Raw genomic sequence first — 18,815 nt, 5'->3', positions numbered from 1 at the left:
TTATTCTAATTCCTGGCTGCATGTTCCCCTGTTACTTTTCCCACTGGCTGAGATACTAGGAAGGCACAGCCTTCCCGAACCGTCTATCACATATCCCACCGGGGCCGTACTGTTTTACCCCAAAGTTTTGAAGCTGAGGCTTGTGCCTTCCCTTGCGTACGTCGGGTCTGCACCCTGCAACAAACCCACTGCCAAAGTCAGTAGAGACATTAACACCAGTTTCAAAGACATTAACACCCACACCTTCACCCATCAAATTGTTTTTAAAGACACCGGCAGATGTTTTTCATATCTAATCTACGCCTACTCTCTTTCAGTTTGAAGCCATTCCCGCTGGATCCTGTCACTACACGTAAAAGACCCCTCTCCATCCTTCCTGCAGGCTCCCTTCAGGCACCGCAAGGAGAAGGCAGCCCCGTGTCCAGGGTTGTCCCTCGAGGCCGCAGCCCAGCCCATTCCCTGCCATCCCCACGCGTTTCCAGGGCCGCAGCCCGGCCCATTCCCTGCCATCCTCACGCGTTTCCAGGGCCGCAGCCCGGCCCATTCCCTGCCATCCTCACACGTTTCCAGGGCCGCAGCCCGGCCCATTCCCTGCCATCCCCACGCGTTTCCAGGGCCGCAGCCCAGCCCATTCCCTGCCATCCCCACGCGTTTCCAGGGCCGCAGCCCATTCCCTGCCATCCCCACACGTTTCCAGCCCGGCCCATTCCCTGCCATCCCCACACGTTTCCAGCCCGGCCCATTCCCAGCCATCCCCACACGTTTCCAGCCCAGCCCATTCCCTGCCATCCCCACACGTTTCCAGGGCCGCAGCCCGGCCCATTCCCAGCCATCCCCACACGTTTCCCGGGCCCTCTCCTGCGGCCCCCCCGCGCTCCCCCCGGGTCCCGCGCGGCGCCTGCGCGCGCCTGCGCCGCGCCCCGCCATGGCGGCCTGGACGTGCTGCCGGGTGGCCGCCGTGTCCTGCCTGGTGCTCTGCGTCTCCCTGCTCCTGCCGCGCACCTTCCTGCCCCGGGCCGGCGGCAGGCAGGAGCCCGGCGCCGCGCCGCCCGAGGGTAAGAGGCCGCTCCTCGCCGCCGCCCCTCCTTGTCCCCCCCGCCCGGGACGCCGCGGTGCCGCTCGGGGTGAGCCCGGGGCGGGCGGGCTGTGGGGGCTCCGTGAGGGGCCGGGGCTGCCCGCAGAGAGCTCCGCCGCCCGGTATGGAAACGTGGCGTAGTTCCCTCTTGGCGCGTCTCTCCCCGTGCTCATCCCTTAGCGACGCGCGCAGTGCCGGAGGATTCATTCGTGGTTGCCGCTGTGATCTACTTTCTTCTTTTTTTTAGTAGTTTGGAAACTTCTAAATATCGTTTTATTTATGTGCGGGGTATTAAAGCTTCCCGAAGAGTGACATACTCATTCCACCTTTTTAGTTTGTTTGTTTTTTTTTTTTCGTTGCAATACATCCCTTTGTTATTTTGTGTATGGAATGCTTGTGTTGTTGCATATGAAATAAAAAATCATTTGAATCCTCTTCATTGTTCAATTTCCTACGCCAGCGTTTTAAACTTTTGTTTTTGTGCACCAGATTCTCATAATGCTGTGGCCGTGTGATGCATTATTTTAGGCTCATGTCCTGTCCATGTGGCCCCCCAGGCTGTGTCCTCCGTGCCTGCCCTCCCACTCTGCATGTCCTCTCTTTAAGTTCTCAAGGAAAGGGTTCATACAAGCATCTCCCTTCCTTTTTATGCCCATTGCCTTGTACTGTAGAGTGCCCAAGGCACTTCACAAGAGAAGCTGGTACCATAACTTCTAGTCTTGGCAGAGAAGGAGTTTTGCCCAGGGCTGCCTGCAAGCCAGAGGTGAGGCTGGTGGGAGCACAGAGAATTTACAGTTCTTCAGGGTGCTGTCCCACAGGGACTCTTGTTCACTGACTGTCTTCTGCATCCTTCCAACAGCCTGGTTCTTCCATGTCTTCCATGCATTTTTCAGTAACATGGATTTCATTTAGTATTCCATTTCAAGGTTTTCTGAGGACCTTGGGGCTGAAGTTACTGCTAAAACAGTGTCACCTTGAAGCCAAATACAGGATTTCCATGCCACAACAGCCCTTTCATGGTTAGCATGTGTATTTTTGATTTTTGAGAACTTGACAGTGTTGGTCAGCACTGTAGATCTGCAGGTGTGTGGCTCCGTTGCAGGATGGAAAAACCCATGTAGGCCCAGCAGCCAGCGCAGGTGAGGACTGTGGAGTCACCTGCCCGAAGCAGGGATGGGAGCAGATGCTCTGGGAGGTGGTACCTGGCTCCCCATTAACTTCTGCCCCTGCACAGCTCCCGACTGATCCCACAGTGGTATCAGATGATGGAATTGGACACACCATTTTCCTGCAGCAATGCAGTCTTAAGCAATTGTCAGTTAATGTTGTGGTGCTCCTTCCTTTGGCTGCAGACTGATCTGACAGAAAATAGCTTTCAAAATCCCAACAACAAACGTCCTCCAATGATTTTCAGTGCCCCCCCAATGATTTTCAGTGCCATGTGTTGAATGAATGATGTTCCTACCCATTCTAGCCCAGCTGTTCCTGAGCAGTGATGTGATGGGGTGGCTTAATCACCTGCAGCTGCAGTTAAATGCTTAAATCAGGTAACCTAAATACTCTCTACATCCTCAATATTGTAAAAACCTCCCTTCATTCCTGCAGAGATCACAGGACAGGACAGGTTTGTGTGTGCCTGATGCAGCACAGGTGCCCAGCGTTGCTCCCCTGTTGTACCCCAGCACCTGCCTTTGGCTGAGGATGTAATAACTCACCTCAGCTGGTCGGTTTCAGATGAGAGTTTATAGCCCATGTTTTCAACTTGATAGCAAGGATTTCATTACACCTGCTCTGTAGACCAAATTGTATTTCACCTGAAGTTATTTTTTTATTGGAAGAATAAATCTTGATTGAACCACTTAATTCATATCTCTGTCATTAGCTGTCCTCCTCAGTGCACTGATAACTGCAGTTACCTGGCAGGAGTTTCAGGGGCTTGAGGTAATCATGTCATTCTTGAAGTTAATAAAGTGCTTATGGTAGTCCTGGGGGCAAAATGTCTCTGAATAAAACATGCTTAAAACTTAGTACCGTTTGTTAGAACTCAATGTTACCAGAAGGCTTTTTATCAAAACAGGCTTTAGGCATGGGACTGGAACTTTCTCTAATAAAGTCATTTTCAGAGGTCTTTTTTAGGAAAATGGTGAGCATTGGACTATAAAAGTTAATATCATCTTCCAGACAGGAATGTTGTTCTTTTTCACAGTAGTAATTTCACTTATATGACAAAGCTTACTTAAAGGACTTACTGTGTTTGAATCACATTCCTAGCTGACTTCATAGGCAGGCATTAGAATGTTTATCTTTTGTTAAAGAGGAGCAAAAGGTGGACCTACTAGCAGTTTTAGAAGACATTTTAAGTCTAGTGTTCATAAATAAATACTACACATTTTGTAAAGCCATTCTCTAAGTTGGTAGTTTCAAATAAACCTTACAACTCCATGACAGCAGCAGACTCTGCTTTCTTACAAACAACCAAGTGGCATCAGCTTTACAAAAACAATGTATGACAGTTCAGGTAACCCCTCTGCTCAACTTGAATTTGTGCAATGCACACATCAGTTGCCTGCCTGAAGAAAATGATGTGGCAGACAGAAATATTACCTAGACTAAAAGTTGCTCAATAGTACAGTAACATAAGTCTAAAGAAATTTATAAATAGTTGAGTTGGGCTCAGTAGCAATTCTTAAAACCCTTTAAGTAAAACACATAAGTGATTTCAAGGAAAAAAGATGCTTGAGTGATCTGACTATCATCATCTGGTTTGTTGCTGTATTCATTGTGCTGTAAATACAGTTTTTAAGACAGTTGTTTCTTTTCAGCTGTTAATATTGTTACAAGATTAAAAACCCCACAGTCATTCTCATGTGAAAATGCCATTAAGGACTTCATCTACATTCAGAAACTACAGCCTTTTAAACAACACAAATGTTTCTGGGGCATAATTTCATTTTTGGACTTCCAGCTCTTGAAGGGACTGGGTTAAACGAAACCTGCTCTGCTTGCCCTGTAGCTGGTTTGCAAAGTTGATTTGAAGCATTAAAACTGACATTATTAATTGTGTAGGATAAATCCTAGGTAAAAAGATTGCAAAGCCAGGTAGGGTGTGGTTGGTGGGAGTTACCACACACAGTGCTCGGGCTGTCACAGAGGAGTTGAGAAATGTTTCAAAAGCAGAGCAGCATTTTGGCACCCTTCAAAGCTAACCAGAGTTAGTGCTCTTCCCACAGCATTCCCAGAACAGGAAAAATGTCCTGTTGAACTACACACCATCCCCACTAGCAGCTGTGTAGGGCAGCAAACAAGGACCCAAAACATGCCCTTCTGTGCTCATCAGGTGTCACTTAATTTTCTTGATGTTATTGTCCCTGTATGCTATTGTCTCCATTTGAAAGTGGTTTGTTTCAGCCCTGGAAGTGTGGAATCCTGTTCAGGTCACAGTGGCACCCAAATTGTTACCTTTTCCATTTATATACTGTGCATTCAAGAACCTTGTGCAGATGCAGCTTTCAAGTTGCTTGTTCCCTCAATTTCCTGTGTAATTTGCATGGGTTCTTCACAGTAAAAAACTATGGAATATAGTATTTGTTTATTAAGGAAATAATTCTAGAAGTGTAAAATCAATAGGGTAGGTTTAGAAATTGGAGTCATGAAATTCCCTTTTAAAATTATCTTGATAATGAAATGTCTAGTGTTTGTCCTCTTGGCCTGATTATATTTAATTGAATTGTATCTTTTAAAGCACAAATGAGGCCTTGTGGATAAATTAGAAAACTTAGTCGCTTTAAATACAGTTTCACCTTTGTCAATTATTTTCTGCTTTCTTAATATCTCTCTTTTTTAAAAATAAATAATATTTGCATAAGTGTAAGATGTTTTGTAAGTGTTTACCTACCCTGCTGCTTCATGCCCACCTTAGTGATGCTGTTCTCTGCACGACATCGCACTCGTTTCCACGGTGACCTACTGCTGCAGGGCATTGTTGCTGGAGCAAGGGGATTTTCTTGTAAATAAGATGCTATGCTTTCCATCACACACTTTGAATAATTCACTAAAATTTAAGTGCATGATAACAGCTTCTTCAAGCTAATTTGAGAGTGGCTTTGGTCAGTGGTAGTGTACCCTGGCAGTTACACTAGAGAACTCATGGAATGTGTGCTATCATCTCCAAGAAAAATGTGTTTTTAATAGTGGAACTTAATGAATTATTGATATCACTTCCTAGTAAGTGTTTATTGCAATTTTCTGTGCTCAGGAATTTAGCTGCCTATGATGGTGTTTCCTAGCAAGACCAAATGTTAATTAAATTTTTCTCTTGTGTCTCATAAAAGCACTTGCAGCTGCATACTCACAGAAGTGAAGTCAGTTATTAGCAGCACCACTTCAAACCTGCCTTTCATTTTCTTTCTGCAAGCACAGGCAGCCTGTCCCCACACCAGGCAGCAGTGTCCAGGCCGTGTGTGCTAGGGAGGGGGAGTTTTCCAGCTGGGATCAGGGAGTGAGCTGCCCAGCCTGGCAATCCCCATCCAGTACCTCCCACCACCAGTTTCCATGGCAGAGTAGCTGAGTAACTCAGCTCAACACCAGTCGGTGGAAGGGAGTGCAGGTGCACATTCTGCATTGGAAAGCTGGAAAGCAGGATATCAACTACACAGAGGAGTAAACCAGTCAATTTCACAGCAAAACTGTTGAATTGATGGCAGCAAGAAAATAGAATAATGCATTAGCTTAAATTTATTGAGGTTCTTGCGCCCTTCAGTTGTGTGAAATCATTTGCAGCACCATTTCAGGCTCTCTGCAGTCATACTCTGGCATCTGTATATCCATTTATGCTTGCTCTCCTGTCTTGTGTTAAATTAGCTCTGCCTAGAAAGGTTAGAAACCTCTAAAATGCCAAAGATAATACGTCCCAGGCTATATTCAATCTCCTTTCGCACACTGCTTTACCTCAGACCTTTTTAAGGAGAACAGCTTGAGGTAAAACCACTTTTCTTAATCTTTCATTACTCGCTTGGTAAAATCAGGTAAAATACTATTTCTTATGGCAATAACCAAAAATCTATGCTGGGCAAACACTGCAGTCATGTGTCATGGTGTTAGGTGGATAATGGTTTGGACATTAATACATTTATACATTAAATGCCTTTGGGCAGTATTGAAAGATCAGGCTCACAGTGGAAAACTGGTATGTTGTTGGGGGGTCTTGAAGAGACAAAGAAGCAGGAATCCGGCATTTTATCCTGCTGGAGATGCTGATCTGTTGGGTACTTGGACAAGAATATACCTATTAAAATCCCTATTTTGTTAATTGCCCTGCCATCTCTTTCTCTGCTTAAAATCAGATTTTAATTGTGTGATTCTACTCCTAATTGTGTAGGAGTAAAGTTGCTAGGAGTAAATGGCTTTAAGTAAAACCGAACTCCCAGCACTGCACATGACAAGAGACTGAGGGTGGAGTTTACAGACTTAGTCCATCAAGTTACTTATTCATCTGTGCTGGTGAATTTACAAGCAGAGAAAACAGGTCACTTGCACCTGCTGCAGGTTTACATGCAGGTTACATGCTACGTGTAAAAGGGTGGAAAGCAAGAGGAGGGAAATGATCATTGTGTGGTTTTTTGCAGGGAAGCTCAGTCGCTTTCCACCGAGGATGCATTCCCATGCCACTCCCGACGGCCGAGCTGTCCCTCATTTTCCAAGGTCTCACCTTACTGAAGCAGTTGCCAAGGCCAAGGCAGGTGGAGGTGGTAGTGGAAGCACTGGTGGAAGTGGAAGAGGCCTTGTGGGACAGATTATCCCTATATATGGATTTGGCATCTTCTTATATATTCTGTACATTTTATTTAAGGTAAGACCAACATAAATTGAAAAGTTGGGGAAATAAAAAACTTGGCAAAAAAAATGTAAACTCTCATTTCAGTACCTTGTTCCATTTCAGCTGTTCTCAAAAAAATGCTTATGCTGGACCACCTTTGCCTGGTGGTGAAAAGATTGGAGTATCCTGTTGGTTTTGCTATTGCAAAGACTAGCTAAGAATGCAGGGAAGGATTTCTCTGATCCTGCATAGGCTTCTCACCTCTTAAAATTTCGTAAGGATTTTTTTTTCCTCCTGGAAAATGTGCACATCTAGAGTAATGTTAGATTAATTTTGAATATACACGTAGTATTTTCCCTGTTGTATGTGGCTACATGTTATATGTTCTTTTTATGTCACATGTTGTCATTTGTTCCAAGAGTCTGATAGGAATTTTCAGCTAGCAAAATCTTCCAGGCATATTTCATGGTTTTGCTGGTGGGTGTGCTTTTCCATGGCTGCCTTCTGGCCTATTTCAGCTTTCTGTATTTTTTTCCATTGCCTCTGGGGCTTATCTATTACTATTGTTGTAACTCATAGAAGGGCCATGTTCTTGTCCTCATCAGCTGGCTTCCAAGGGAAGAACTACTCCTGCAGAGCGGAAATGTCCCCCTGCTACACCTGGGAACATGAAGAGGAAAATCAGTGAGTATGTCTCTGAGTTGTAGCTGTGTAGCTTTTCCTCTGTAATGGTCCAGCAGGGTTCTTTGAGTTCTGGGTGCACTGTAAAGCTGATGTTCTCTCCCACCCCAAAAAAAAAAAAAACAAAAAAAAAAAAAAAAAAAAAAAACAAACCAAAAACCAAGCCAGGATATTCTATGTTGGAATGAGTAAGAGTTCAAAAGAATGACTGCACTGTCACTTTCTAATCTCATTCAGCCCATGGGGCTGTGATAGCAGCCTGATCCCAAGCCCCTCTGGAAGAAATGGCTTTTCATCAGGTTGCTGAATTAACTGCATGGATTTGCTGAATAGCTGTGTCACTAATGATTAAAAATGGATAATAGGATGTCCAGCTATAATTATTGCATAATCCCTAACAGTCTAGTAAGAGCATAGAAAGATACCATGAAAGCTAGTTTGATTTTTTTGAATTGGTGAATTCTTAGCCATCATCAGGCACTTCCCTAATTGGTCCCTTTTTTGCAATTTGTCCCTTTTTATTCATGCATGCAATAAAGAGAGCAAATAGTATGATGAAATGTTAATTTGATTTTACCTAAACATTGGTGAGATAGATTCACATATTTGTAGGCACTTATTAGATAAATTAATAAGTTTACTACTGAGGATTGGAAGAGTAGTTATCATTACAACATTTAAACGTGTTGTGTTTAGCTGGCTAAACTGTAATAGGAAAGAAAAGTACTTAGGGCATTATGGAAAGTGGTAGCAGGAAGGTAATTCTCTTAACATAGCTGTAATTTTCTTGACATTATGCATTTAATGCACATATTAGGAATACCTAATGTGCTCAATGCTGTAGGTTGTGTCTCCAGTGCACTCGTGCTGTGTTGTGCCTGGCAATTTTGGGCAATATATTAGCAAATGGAAATTATATTTTTTTCTCTGGTGCTTGGTGAGAGGAAGTAACTTTGCAGTAAGTTAACTTTGCCATCATTATATCCCAAAGAACTAACAGTGAAAATTATTCTGCCTTTTTTCTAGAGCTCTTAATTTATATTCCTAAAGCGTTCATGGCAAGCTGTAGCAGAGCAGGGGACAGGTCACTGGATTAGGAACCTGAAGACTGAGTCACCACTTACATAGTGACTTGGAGGAAGTAACTTCCTTTCTCTTTGCCAATTCCCCTTCCTCTTCTTTTAATGTCTCAGACATGCAAAATAATTACATCAGTGTTGCATTAAGTCATGGCAATCTGTGCAGGACAGAGGTCTTTGTAAAAGCAGGATGTTTGTTGACGGATTTCTCCATTCCTGCTATGTTGAAGTTCCATTCTGCCTTTGTGCTGCTCAAATGGGTGTAATATTGGTAATATTCTTCACTTTCTCAGGCCAGGAAGAAGCAGGTAGAACTCTGTAAGCTGAATGTTTTAGTTTCCTCAAAGGCAGTTTGGTTTGATACAGCATTTGCTACCTGTGAAAATGGGATAGGGATACATTTTCAAGGCTCCTACTGACAGATCTTGGGATTTTTTTTTGTTTTGTTTTACAGCTGACTATGAGCTCACTCAACTCCAGGAAAGACTGAGAGAGACAGAAGAAGCAATGGAAAAATTAATTAACAGAGTAGGACCTATGTATGACAGGTGTGTTTCAAATTAGAGTATTTTAAGGAAAGGTTCCACTCTGAATGGAAATTCAGCTTTCTTGCATTATCTATATTAAAACAGTATTTTTATTGCTACTTCAAATTATAGAAGTTTGATTTTACACATCCCAATTCTTGTTCTGCAGTTTTTCTCTTTTCAGTATCTATATTTTAAAAAAAATAATTTTTTCTGACTTCATTTCCTTAACTAGAATAGCAATTATCCCTATCTCCCCCTCTTGTACAGTGTGTTATTTGGAAGAAAATTACAGAAAATATGTAAAAAGAAGATAAGGCATCTACATTTAAAGTACATAAAACAGCCTGTTTTATGTGACCAAAATAATATCCTGAATTATTCTTTTCCAGTTCTATGGATTATTCTCCTAAATTGAAATGCTGTTATAATCTACGTAAATTCCTGTTAGAATAACCATAACATTTTTCTTTAAGGCAGAATTGTATAATAATCTGATTGCATAACTTAGTTCTACTCTAAATTCATGCATTTGCTTCTAAATATAAAAGACAAAGGGTTGTAAAATCAGCATTCCAAATTTTATTATGTTTAATAATGTTTCCTACAAATCTGATATCACCAGTCTATGTTACAAAGAAACACTGGAAACAAGTTTATGTTTTTCATGAGGAGTAAAAAGAATAGATCAATAGGACACTGCTTAACTGCAGTGTGAAAACTGAAATACCATAAATATGAAGGTGAGGTTTGCAAAAAATGAGAGCTGTTCTGGTTGTAAATCATGTTAACTTTGTCTGGATCAGCCAAGATGTTTTAACCCATCCTGTAGGAATTCTGTGCTGAACATGAACCTTCTGTTCATTTATGGCTCAAACCACTTCTCTTTGAGCGCAGTTTTGCCCACTTTGGGCTGTGCCCTGTAGAGTCTCGGGCAGACAAGGTGCCCAACCTGCCCATGTTCAGCCAGGTCCCAGTGGGAGAGCCCCTAAACTGCCCTGTGGAACAAGGATCCTGCTTTGACTGCTGCTCATCCCTGTGCTGGAGAGCTGACACAATGCTCTACACGTTCCTCTAAGCTGACAGAAATAGGCTTAGGAACTGCCCAGATATTGTGCTGATTCTCAGGATGGAATATTTTTTTTACTGAGAAAATCGGTTTAGGGTCTGATCCAGTATTTGTTCTACTCTGTGTTATTGGCCCAAAGCCTCTATTTAGCAGAACTTCCCTTCTTTGTTCAACCAGACTATTTATATAGATAGGTCTAAAGGTCTCAGGGGAAATGAGAATCTGAATCTAATGAAGAATTGTGTATGTTGCCTCTTTGAAGAGGAGGGGAAAGGCACCTCTTGATGGAGCAAATAGCTGTTTTCAAACACTGAAGCTCTCTTAATCTACTCATTAATGACACTAATACTGGATAAATCTATTAAAATAAAACCTATGGTTAGAAAGTATAGTTAGAGTACTGAGCTAGGCTTTTCAATCTGGATATTGATGGATTTAAATAAAAAGGAACAAATAAGAGAGTAAAAATGACTTTAGCTTTATCTATTCATCTGCAGTTAAACAGAAACCCTTACACAGAAAAGTCAGAGACAGAAATAACTGGTATAAAGTTTCAACTAATGCTGAAAGACCCCAGGGGAGGCCATGGCCCTTTACACCAGGTATGGCAAAGCAGCAACCAGCCTGTATTGTAGAAAGCAGCAACCAGAAACTTGGATTTGCTTTTATTTTTAAATGAGTTGAAGGCCATCCTCAAACCAACTGAGGGGACTTCCTTCCAAACCAGAATACCAGCTGGAATTGCTACGCTGTTAAGCAGAGAAACAACTTTCCAGAAATGCAAAACTATCAAAAAGTACGAGTACAGGTATTTTTAATGAGGCCTAGCATGTTGTAAGAAAAATGAGAAGCAAGGTAAAGAAAGCAAGAGGAAAGAAGAACTGCCTGGCTGTGTCCTCAACAATGTAACCAAAAATTTCTATTTCTGATAGTTAGGTAACAAATAATGCAGATAACCTACCTGTTTTTAAAGTCTTGTTTACCAGGCTGTCTACTGGAAAAACTTCCTTTGTTATGATAAACTGAGAAAAGGTGGTATGAAAGAGTGAGAAGCTCTGTGGGGTGCCATTTTTGGGGACGTAGCTGCATTTTGATAGTGATTACTTTAAGATCATGAATCTAAAAAAAATACCAGTTAACATGTCTGAGATGCCATTTTAGATTCTTTAGATTATTTTCCCTGCAATCATTATAGCTCTATAGGAAATGTTTTAATCTCACAGTAAGAATAAGAAACCTTTACTTTACCTGTTAGTGAGCTCTTTGGGACTCTACAAAGTGTAAGTATTGCCATTATGAAAAATAATACTTGTGTTGGAGCTACAAATACAGACAGCAAAAAGAATGACCTTTTCTTGCACTGTAAACCTTCTGCATCTGTTATCCTCAGAGTATTCCTAAGTGCATTATAGGCTGGTAAATCTCCCATGTGCAGGCAGCTAGATGTCTTACACACTGCCAGCAACCTACAGTTAGTCTTCCCAGAGGCCTTAAATGAAGTCAAAATAACACATGGGCTTTAGTTTCTTCCTCTCTTCAGGGAAATCTGCCTTTTAAGCAAGGTATTTGGAGGAGGAATACTCTGAAATAGAGCCCTTGTGTTGCAATAAGACAGTAGTGTTTTCTAATGAGGCTATCCCACATATTGGGAATTTCCCTGTATGAAATGCCTCAGTGATGCAGCTGCATTGACTGATCCTGTTATCTGAGCCAGCTTATCTGCCCAATGTGCTAAAGAGATAGGCCTCCCTGTCTTCAGCCAAGTGATATATATTCAAATTGGGTACAGTTTTGTCTGTTAAAGGAGGATTAGTTCAGCAATTCTGTCACAGCTTTGGTCAAAGGCTGATGAAACCATTCCTTTTTGTGGGCCTCTTAATTCACATCTCAGATTCCACATCTGCATAAGCCAGGCTTTTGGAAGATGCTGTCTCACACACTCAGTTGTTTGTGGAACAGATTGACACCACAGCCTGGGGGAAATCAGTGCAACCTCCGTATAGTGTTGGGGTACCAACTTTTCAAACTGTGGGGCAAAGTGCTCCTTGGTGGCCATGCAGAAAAGTGATGTTTTGCCTTGTGATCTCAGGGAAGCAGTTTAATCTAGGTAGGTGCTAATCAAACCAGCTCCTGAGCTAGGTTCAGTTACAGACACCTGTGCCTGCAGCTGTGCACAAAATCCAGCCCAGGATCAGCACTTCCTCCACCATCACACAACCAGCAGTAGGATGCTAATCTTACTTTAAACCAGTGTGACTTTGCTGCCTTAGTGGAGTAGCCATCGTGTCACCATCATTCCCATTTAGGCAGAGTAGCACAAAGTACCTCTTGGAGTGCTGCTCCACTCCCAGCAGCTGGTAAGATGAAAACCTGAAGAAGGACATTGCAAGTTTATTAGAATTTTGATAATTAAAATGAGGTTTACATGACCTAAAGCCAAAATATGCCTCCAGCTCCTCTCTTCCCATTTCTTCCCTATGCTTCCCTAAGCAACCTACTTGGTGAATCTGCTCTTGGTGATTATCTGTCTGTCTGCTCTCCAGACCAGGGATCACCAGAGATCATCTGTCTGACCTCACATACCACCTACAGTTCAGCATTCTGTGCATGCCAAGGGCCACCCTTTCAAGTAACTGGAGGCAACAGCTCCTGATTCACACACAGATCCAAAAGAGCTCCAGAGGAGTGGCTTGAAATGGCATTACTGCTCAACAATGACTTAAACCTCAAGATATCATAATTTTAAACTCAAGATGAAATAAGCACCAATGGTCAGAACCATTTTCACCCCTGGTAGCAGCCAGTGCCTTTCTCATTCTGGCCTACTGACTTGGCAGACTGCAGAGCACCCTCCTCCAAATACCACCTTTTTGTCCATAAGATTTTTAAAAGCCTTGTTTCTTTGCAGAGAAAATAACATGTAATGACTACATGATCTTCTCTGTTGGAAGTATTTTCTTACAGCAGTAGTTGTACTACCTAAGCAGTAATAATTACTAGATCCAGCAGTGTAGAACCAGTCAAAAGTTTGTTTTCCATCTGATAAAAATCCTTAGTCCTCTTCCTGTAATTCTAAAGGGCAAGTGACAGTTAAATGTAGCACCTTCTTTCCATTCTTAAACCTTCCTTCCTGTTTCTGCCCCCCACTTCCCCATCAGGCTGCATTGTTGACTGTCTATAATGACATGATGATCTGTCCAACTTGCATATTAAATGATCATTATGAAAGATTTGAGAGTCTTGAGACTAACAACTGTGAGAAATTTTGATCTGCCTCACAAGCTACACATGTAGCACAGATTCAGAATTTCATTTCCTAACAATACTTCATACAAGCCACTGCACCCTAATTCTTACCTAACACACTTTTAAAGGCAAGAAATTTCTGTAATGTCTTTTGTGCCATAACTCTTTCTTGTGTGTCACTTTCATCTTGCTCTCACATTGGCTTTACCTGCCTTCCTTTATCTGTTTAAATTGCAGTCTTTTTGGATAAAGGGATAAACTGTACCCAGCTGAAGTGCAGAGCACACGCAGATGTTGAGGAAGGATCACACTCCTCAGTAGGTCTCTCCAGACTGTGCTGCTGGCATGGACCAAACAGTTGGGTTCAACCTCTTCTCATAACTTGCAATAACAGTGGTCTAAATTCTGGTGTCTAATGTTTTCTAGCAGGACTCAAAATGTTACAACAGACCAGGAAAAAATGTTACTTCAACAACTCAGAGAAATTACTAGAGTTATGAAAGAAGGAAAATTCATAGATGACATCTCTCCTGAGAAGGAAGCTGAAGAAGCTCCTTACATGGCGGATTGGGAAGGTGAGCAAGAGTCTTTCTTGCCATTACCCTTACAAAAAAAAAAATTGGATAAAGATTACTCACAGTTCCAGACCCTTTACAAGTTTTGGTTAACTTTATCCTTCCTTTTCCAGAAGCCAGTGTTCAAAACTTTGCAAGAGTTTGGTTGGCTTTTCTGTCCCCAACCATAACAGAAAAAAATAGATTTTGAGGTATCCAACATTTCTTTTAGTGTAAACACTGCACTATCTGCTGCCCAAAGCGGCATGTGAATATGCATATATGTTCCATCTGCTGCTGGGGCTTGGCTTCTCTGTGTTTATATCTTTCCCTTTCTGTGCTGGGCTGGATTTCATGACAATCATAAAACCCTTGGAAATCAGATCTGTATGTTTTAGATCACTTTCAGTTTTTACTTTTGATTAATCGCTCTTTGTTAGCTCCGATGTTGTAAAAGTCCACTCCAGAAAGTCTTTTAAGAACTATTTATTTTAATGTCCTTTCTATTCCTTGGTGTTTACCTGCTACATAAATGTCTTTTCAAGAAATCTTGTTGAGCTGCCCTGTATTATAATTTTAAATACAGACCTAAATTCTTGCTTTTTAAAAAGCTTCAAAAATTATCCAAAACATAAAGCATAAACAGTGGCCTTGAGCTCTGCTCACAAAGTCAAGTTTATGATATTATTCCTAAAGTGAAATGCACAAAGTCATTGATATATCTGTTTTATCAACTTTCTCAATAATGCTGTTTATAGCAAGTGTTCAAACCATGGATCAGTCAATCTGTAGGCAGAAAAAAAAGAAGAATTCATTTAAAGATCTAAGACACACCATTTTTGCCTGTTAGCCCCCACAGCTTCCAGCAAAGCTGAGGTTTCACTCCTGAAAGTCAGGGTTGATATCCCGGCTCCCTGAAAGTAAGTGAATTTTTTTTCATCATCTTCCAAGAAAACACGCCTTGCACACTCTTGCCATGGATTTCATACTGTGATGTGCACATGGCAATAAAGAGCTGACACGTGCACTGGCAGTAGGAAAAACAACTGTCCTGGCCAACTTTGCATCCACCACTGAGGTCAGGACTCCTTTTAAATGCTGGTAATACTCCAAGCTTCATATCCCTTTATTCCTAAGGTTATCCAGAAGAGACCTATCCTGTCTACGATAATTCCGATTGCTTCAAGCGCAAGCAGGACACAATCCTTGTAGATTACCCTGACCTGAGCCAGCCCTCTCCAGAAGAGCTGGCAGAAAGAATGGAGGGCATGGAAGATGAGGAGTATCCTTATGATGAAACCCTGCTAAGTGATCTCACCACAGGAATGGGTGGTCAGGATTTAATGCAGAAAAAGGATGATGTAACTCTCGATGAGGAAGAGAAGAGTGACCTTCCTCCCAGCCAGAGCACTGGGGAGTGCTGCTGTTGCTGTGATGATGATCCTGCTGTCATAGCAGAGAATGCTGGATTCCACTCTGAGAGCTGCAGTGAAGTAGAAGAGACAAGCCAAGAGGACCTGTCCGTGGAGTCAGAAAATGAAAATGCTGCACTGGAAAAGCAAAAGACCAGTGATTCAGAGCAGACAGGCACACTGAGAAAGCGCAACACCAAAGTACTTGATTGATAGGGACAGCCATCTGGATGGTAAAGGTAGAGAATATAAACTGTCATCCATGTGGGTTTTGTTCCCACTGAGGTCTTGTCTGTGTTCATCTCCTTTTGCATTCTCATGGTACCAGTCACATCATCTGCCTGGACTGGATGCCAATGCCCTCTCTCATGCACTCGTCATGGGTTACCATGATGCTGCCAACAGTGCTTTGTCCTTGATTTTTGAAGCCTTGTATTTTGGAGCAGATATTTGTGACTCGTTCTTTTTCAATTCTGAAGGAGCCGTCCTTGGTTTTGCCCTTTGTCATCCCAGAGTTAACCAAATATCTCTTCTGACTTTTTCAAAAACATCTGTGTGCTGCTAGTTAGGAGAGTTAATCAAATCCTTATATATATATACATGAGTTTACTGGGATGCTGAAGGACAAAATATGTCTTCTTTCTCTTAGCTCAGTGTTAACTGGTCAGCAGAGCAGATCCTAGTCACACCCATCACTCTCTCAACTCTGTCATTGCTCTCTACTCTTGAGAAACTGCTGTCCACAAAGCTCCTCTGCTACTCCACAGCACCTTTCTCTTTTATTCCATGTTGTTGGAACAGTAGCCTAATCCTTCTTGTGTTACTTGTGTGAGCAAGACTGAAGCTCAGTTGTGCTTTAACTTTGCCTTAGCTGTGATGAAATTCCCAGATGATTGCAGGAAGTGGACCACAATGTGTGAGAGCACTAGAATTATCCCTAGAGATTAAAACCAAAAAAGCAGTGTTAAGGTTGGTTTGTAAAGGAGAGAACAGCACGAGGGGGACCCTCACACTGAAGGTAGCAGGTAGGCTTTTCCTTCTTCCTAGAAACCTGTGGGTTTTTTATGCTCTTGGAATGCTGTTGCCAGGGTCAAGTTGAGGCTGCTCCAAGAATGCGATGAGGAGGGTGCTGGAGCCAAGGGCTCCTGAGTAGAGGGGGCAGGTGGCCCCTGTGCCCAAGGGACAGCTTTTTTTGTACAAGCAGCATGGCAGGTGGGATGGGCTCCAGGAAAGTTCCCTCAGCCCTCGTGACCCTCCTGCTTCTCCCATACCTGGGCACGTTTCAGGCCCACCATAACCCGACGTATTGGGCCACACTCATGGCCCAGTCACAATGGCTCTTTGTGATGTCACCAGTCCCCCGAGCGCTCTGGCACCACAGAAGCCGGGCCCTCTGCAGCTACCCCCCATCCACCCAGCTCTGAGGGGCCCTTGCTGAACATCTGGAAGAATGAAAAGCCAGAGCAGTGAGGTGGGTGGCAGACCACCTTTGTAAGGGATGGCAGCAGGGCCCCTTCCAATGATGACCGAAGAGGAAGGCATGTCCCAGGAGGAGGCTGTGGAAGAGGAGGAAGAGGAGGAACAAAATCCCCCCTCTGCCATGAGTGCCCCCGCCCTCAGTTCCCTGGTCGTGGCCATGCAGAGCTTGGCTCTGTGCCCAGGAGGGGACGGTGTGCAGCCCCGGGACACCAGCCTGCCGGGAAACCGCCGGAGCAGTGAGCTGGGTGTCCACACACCTCTGCGTGGGACAGCACAGAGACATGCCTGGCAGCGGCCAAAGGGGGAGTCACTTTGCCTGGACCTGAAAAATGGCAACAATCGACGGTGTAGGAGGAGGAGGGGAAGGAGAAGAAGGAGGAGCATCAGCCCTTGCGCCATGAGAGCCATTGCCAACATGCGAAGACCAACATGCAGCGCCTGCCTCCAGGAATTCTGGCGGCTCAAAATCCGCACCTGTCTGACTGAAAAATAAGCAACAAGACAAGGATGAAAATCCTGTCCATCCTCCTTATTTGGTGCTTTGGTGACAGCACCTATGTTCCCACAACCCCTTAAACCGGAGGTGTTTTTCAGAAACTTTAGAAACTTTCCACATCCTGCTTTGCTGGTGCCACCTTACATCCTGGTGTTTTTTAGGCTATGACATCAACAGTTTGAGACTAGTTTTTTTAAACTGAGTAAAGTTATCATAATGAAAGCATGGAGCCCTAGGAATTTCTTCTTTGCAAACGCGGGAGGGAATATTGCAGAGTCCCAGCCTCCACACAGGGCCTGTCCTACAGCTCACCTATTCCATTTCCTGGCATCAACAATCATTTGTTGATTGCTATACATTATATGAGCCCTTCCTTCTCATCCCCTACCCTTCCCTTCCTGGAGCTCCTCAGGGAAAGACATGAATTGACTTGGCTTTCACCAGGCTACTGTGCTGAGGTGACAGGAGTTATCCCCGAGAGGGCCACCGAGGTTCCTGGGGTCTGGAGATGGGATTGCTTCAGTCCGAGGGCAACAACAATCCCTGATGGATGAGTGAGGTCAGCCTTGCATAAAGAATATTAGCAGACCAAGCCAAGAACGTAGACAGCTGTTTCTTTGGAGAAGCAACAGATGGCAGGAAGAAGTGCTGGCCTTTACATGGAGGTCCCTTCTAGCTGCTTCATAGGAAGTTCTTTTCAATGTTGGGAAATAAATTTTAAAAAACCAAACCAATAAACCAAAAACATAACCGCAAAATTTCTTTCTTCCTCTCTTTTTTTGAGATTTGGTGAGTGCCTGTGGATTAATCTGTCCCCTCTTGGTCTCCACAGCCCTGGAAAGGTGCTGATGTGTGGGGTATAACCCAGCCCAGATGGTGAGGAGATGGTGAGGAGCTGGGCCCATGCACACAAGGGCAGGCTGAAGGAGCTGCCTCTAGTCACGAGGCCGGTGGGGCGGTGGTGGAGCAGGTGCCCAGTGAAAGTGTGGGTGCCCCATCCTTGTCAACAGTTCTAGGTCAGGTTGGCTGGGGCTTCCACCAATCTGGTCTAGTGTCAGCCTCACCTCAGTGTTCAGCCAAGCCCTTACATCATCCCCCAGTACTTCCAAGGAAACTGTAGGGGATGTGCTGGAGCTCTGCTGTGGATACAGGCACAGCCCAGCCTGAGGCTGACACCCTTTCCCGGGATTGTCAGACTGGCGAGTGCTCCCTGGGTGTCACCAGAACTGTGACATTCTGAGGCAGACAGGAGCAAAGAGCAGGCCTCCCACTGCATCTACACACCCACCATGGGCCCCTGGGACACTCTGCCTAATAAAATAAATTAGATTCCCCTGGTGTGCACCAGCTCCAAGCCAGATGCTGGGCGCCAGTCCAGGTGG

General features: G+C 43.7%; 1 protein-coding gene across 2 annotated transcripts; it reads left to right on the top strand.

Annotated features, from left to right (window-relative positions):
• Positions 1-925: 925 nt before the first annotated feature.
• On the top strand, positions 926-17,973 carry RIC3 (RIC3 acetylcholine receptor chaperone; the record flags this gene model as incomplete). Of its 2 annotated transcripts, none has more annotated exons than XM_084207564.1 (6): positions 926-1,055; positions 6,700-6,923; positions 7,496-7,574; positions 9,105-9,198; positions 13,922-14,067; positions 15,184-17,973. In XM_084207564.1, 6 exons carry the CDS (start codon positions 926-928, stop codon positions 15,669-15,671), a joined length of 1,161 nt encoding a protein of 386 aa, XP_084063690.1. In that variant the 3' UTR covers positions 15,672-17,973. The 2 variants fall into 2 exon arrangements, with proteins under 2 accessions (XP_084063690.1, XP_084063689.1); XM_084207563.1 differs by having other exon boundaries at positions 13,919-14,067.
• Positions 17,974-18,815: the final 842 nt, after the last annotated feature.

This window comes from Fringilla coelebs (genome assembly GCF_963513975.1).
Source record: "Fringilla coelebs genome assembly, chromosome: 6".
Taxonomy (NCBI): Eukaryota; Metazoa; Chordata; class Aves; order Passeriformes; family Fringillidae; genus Fringilla; species Fringilla coelebs.
This window is presented reverse-complemented; position numbering and strand designations above follow the sequence as displayed.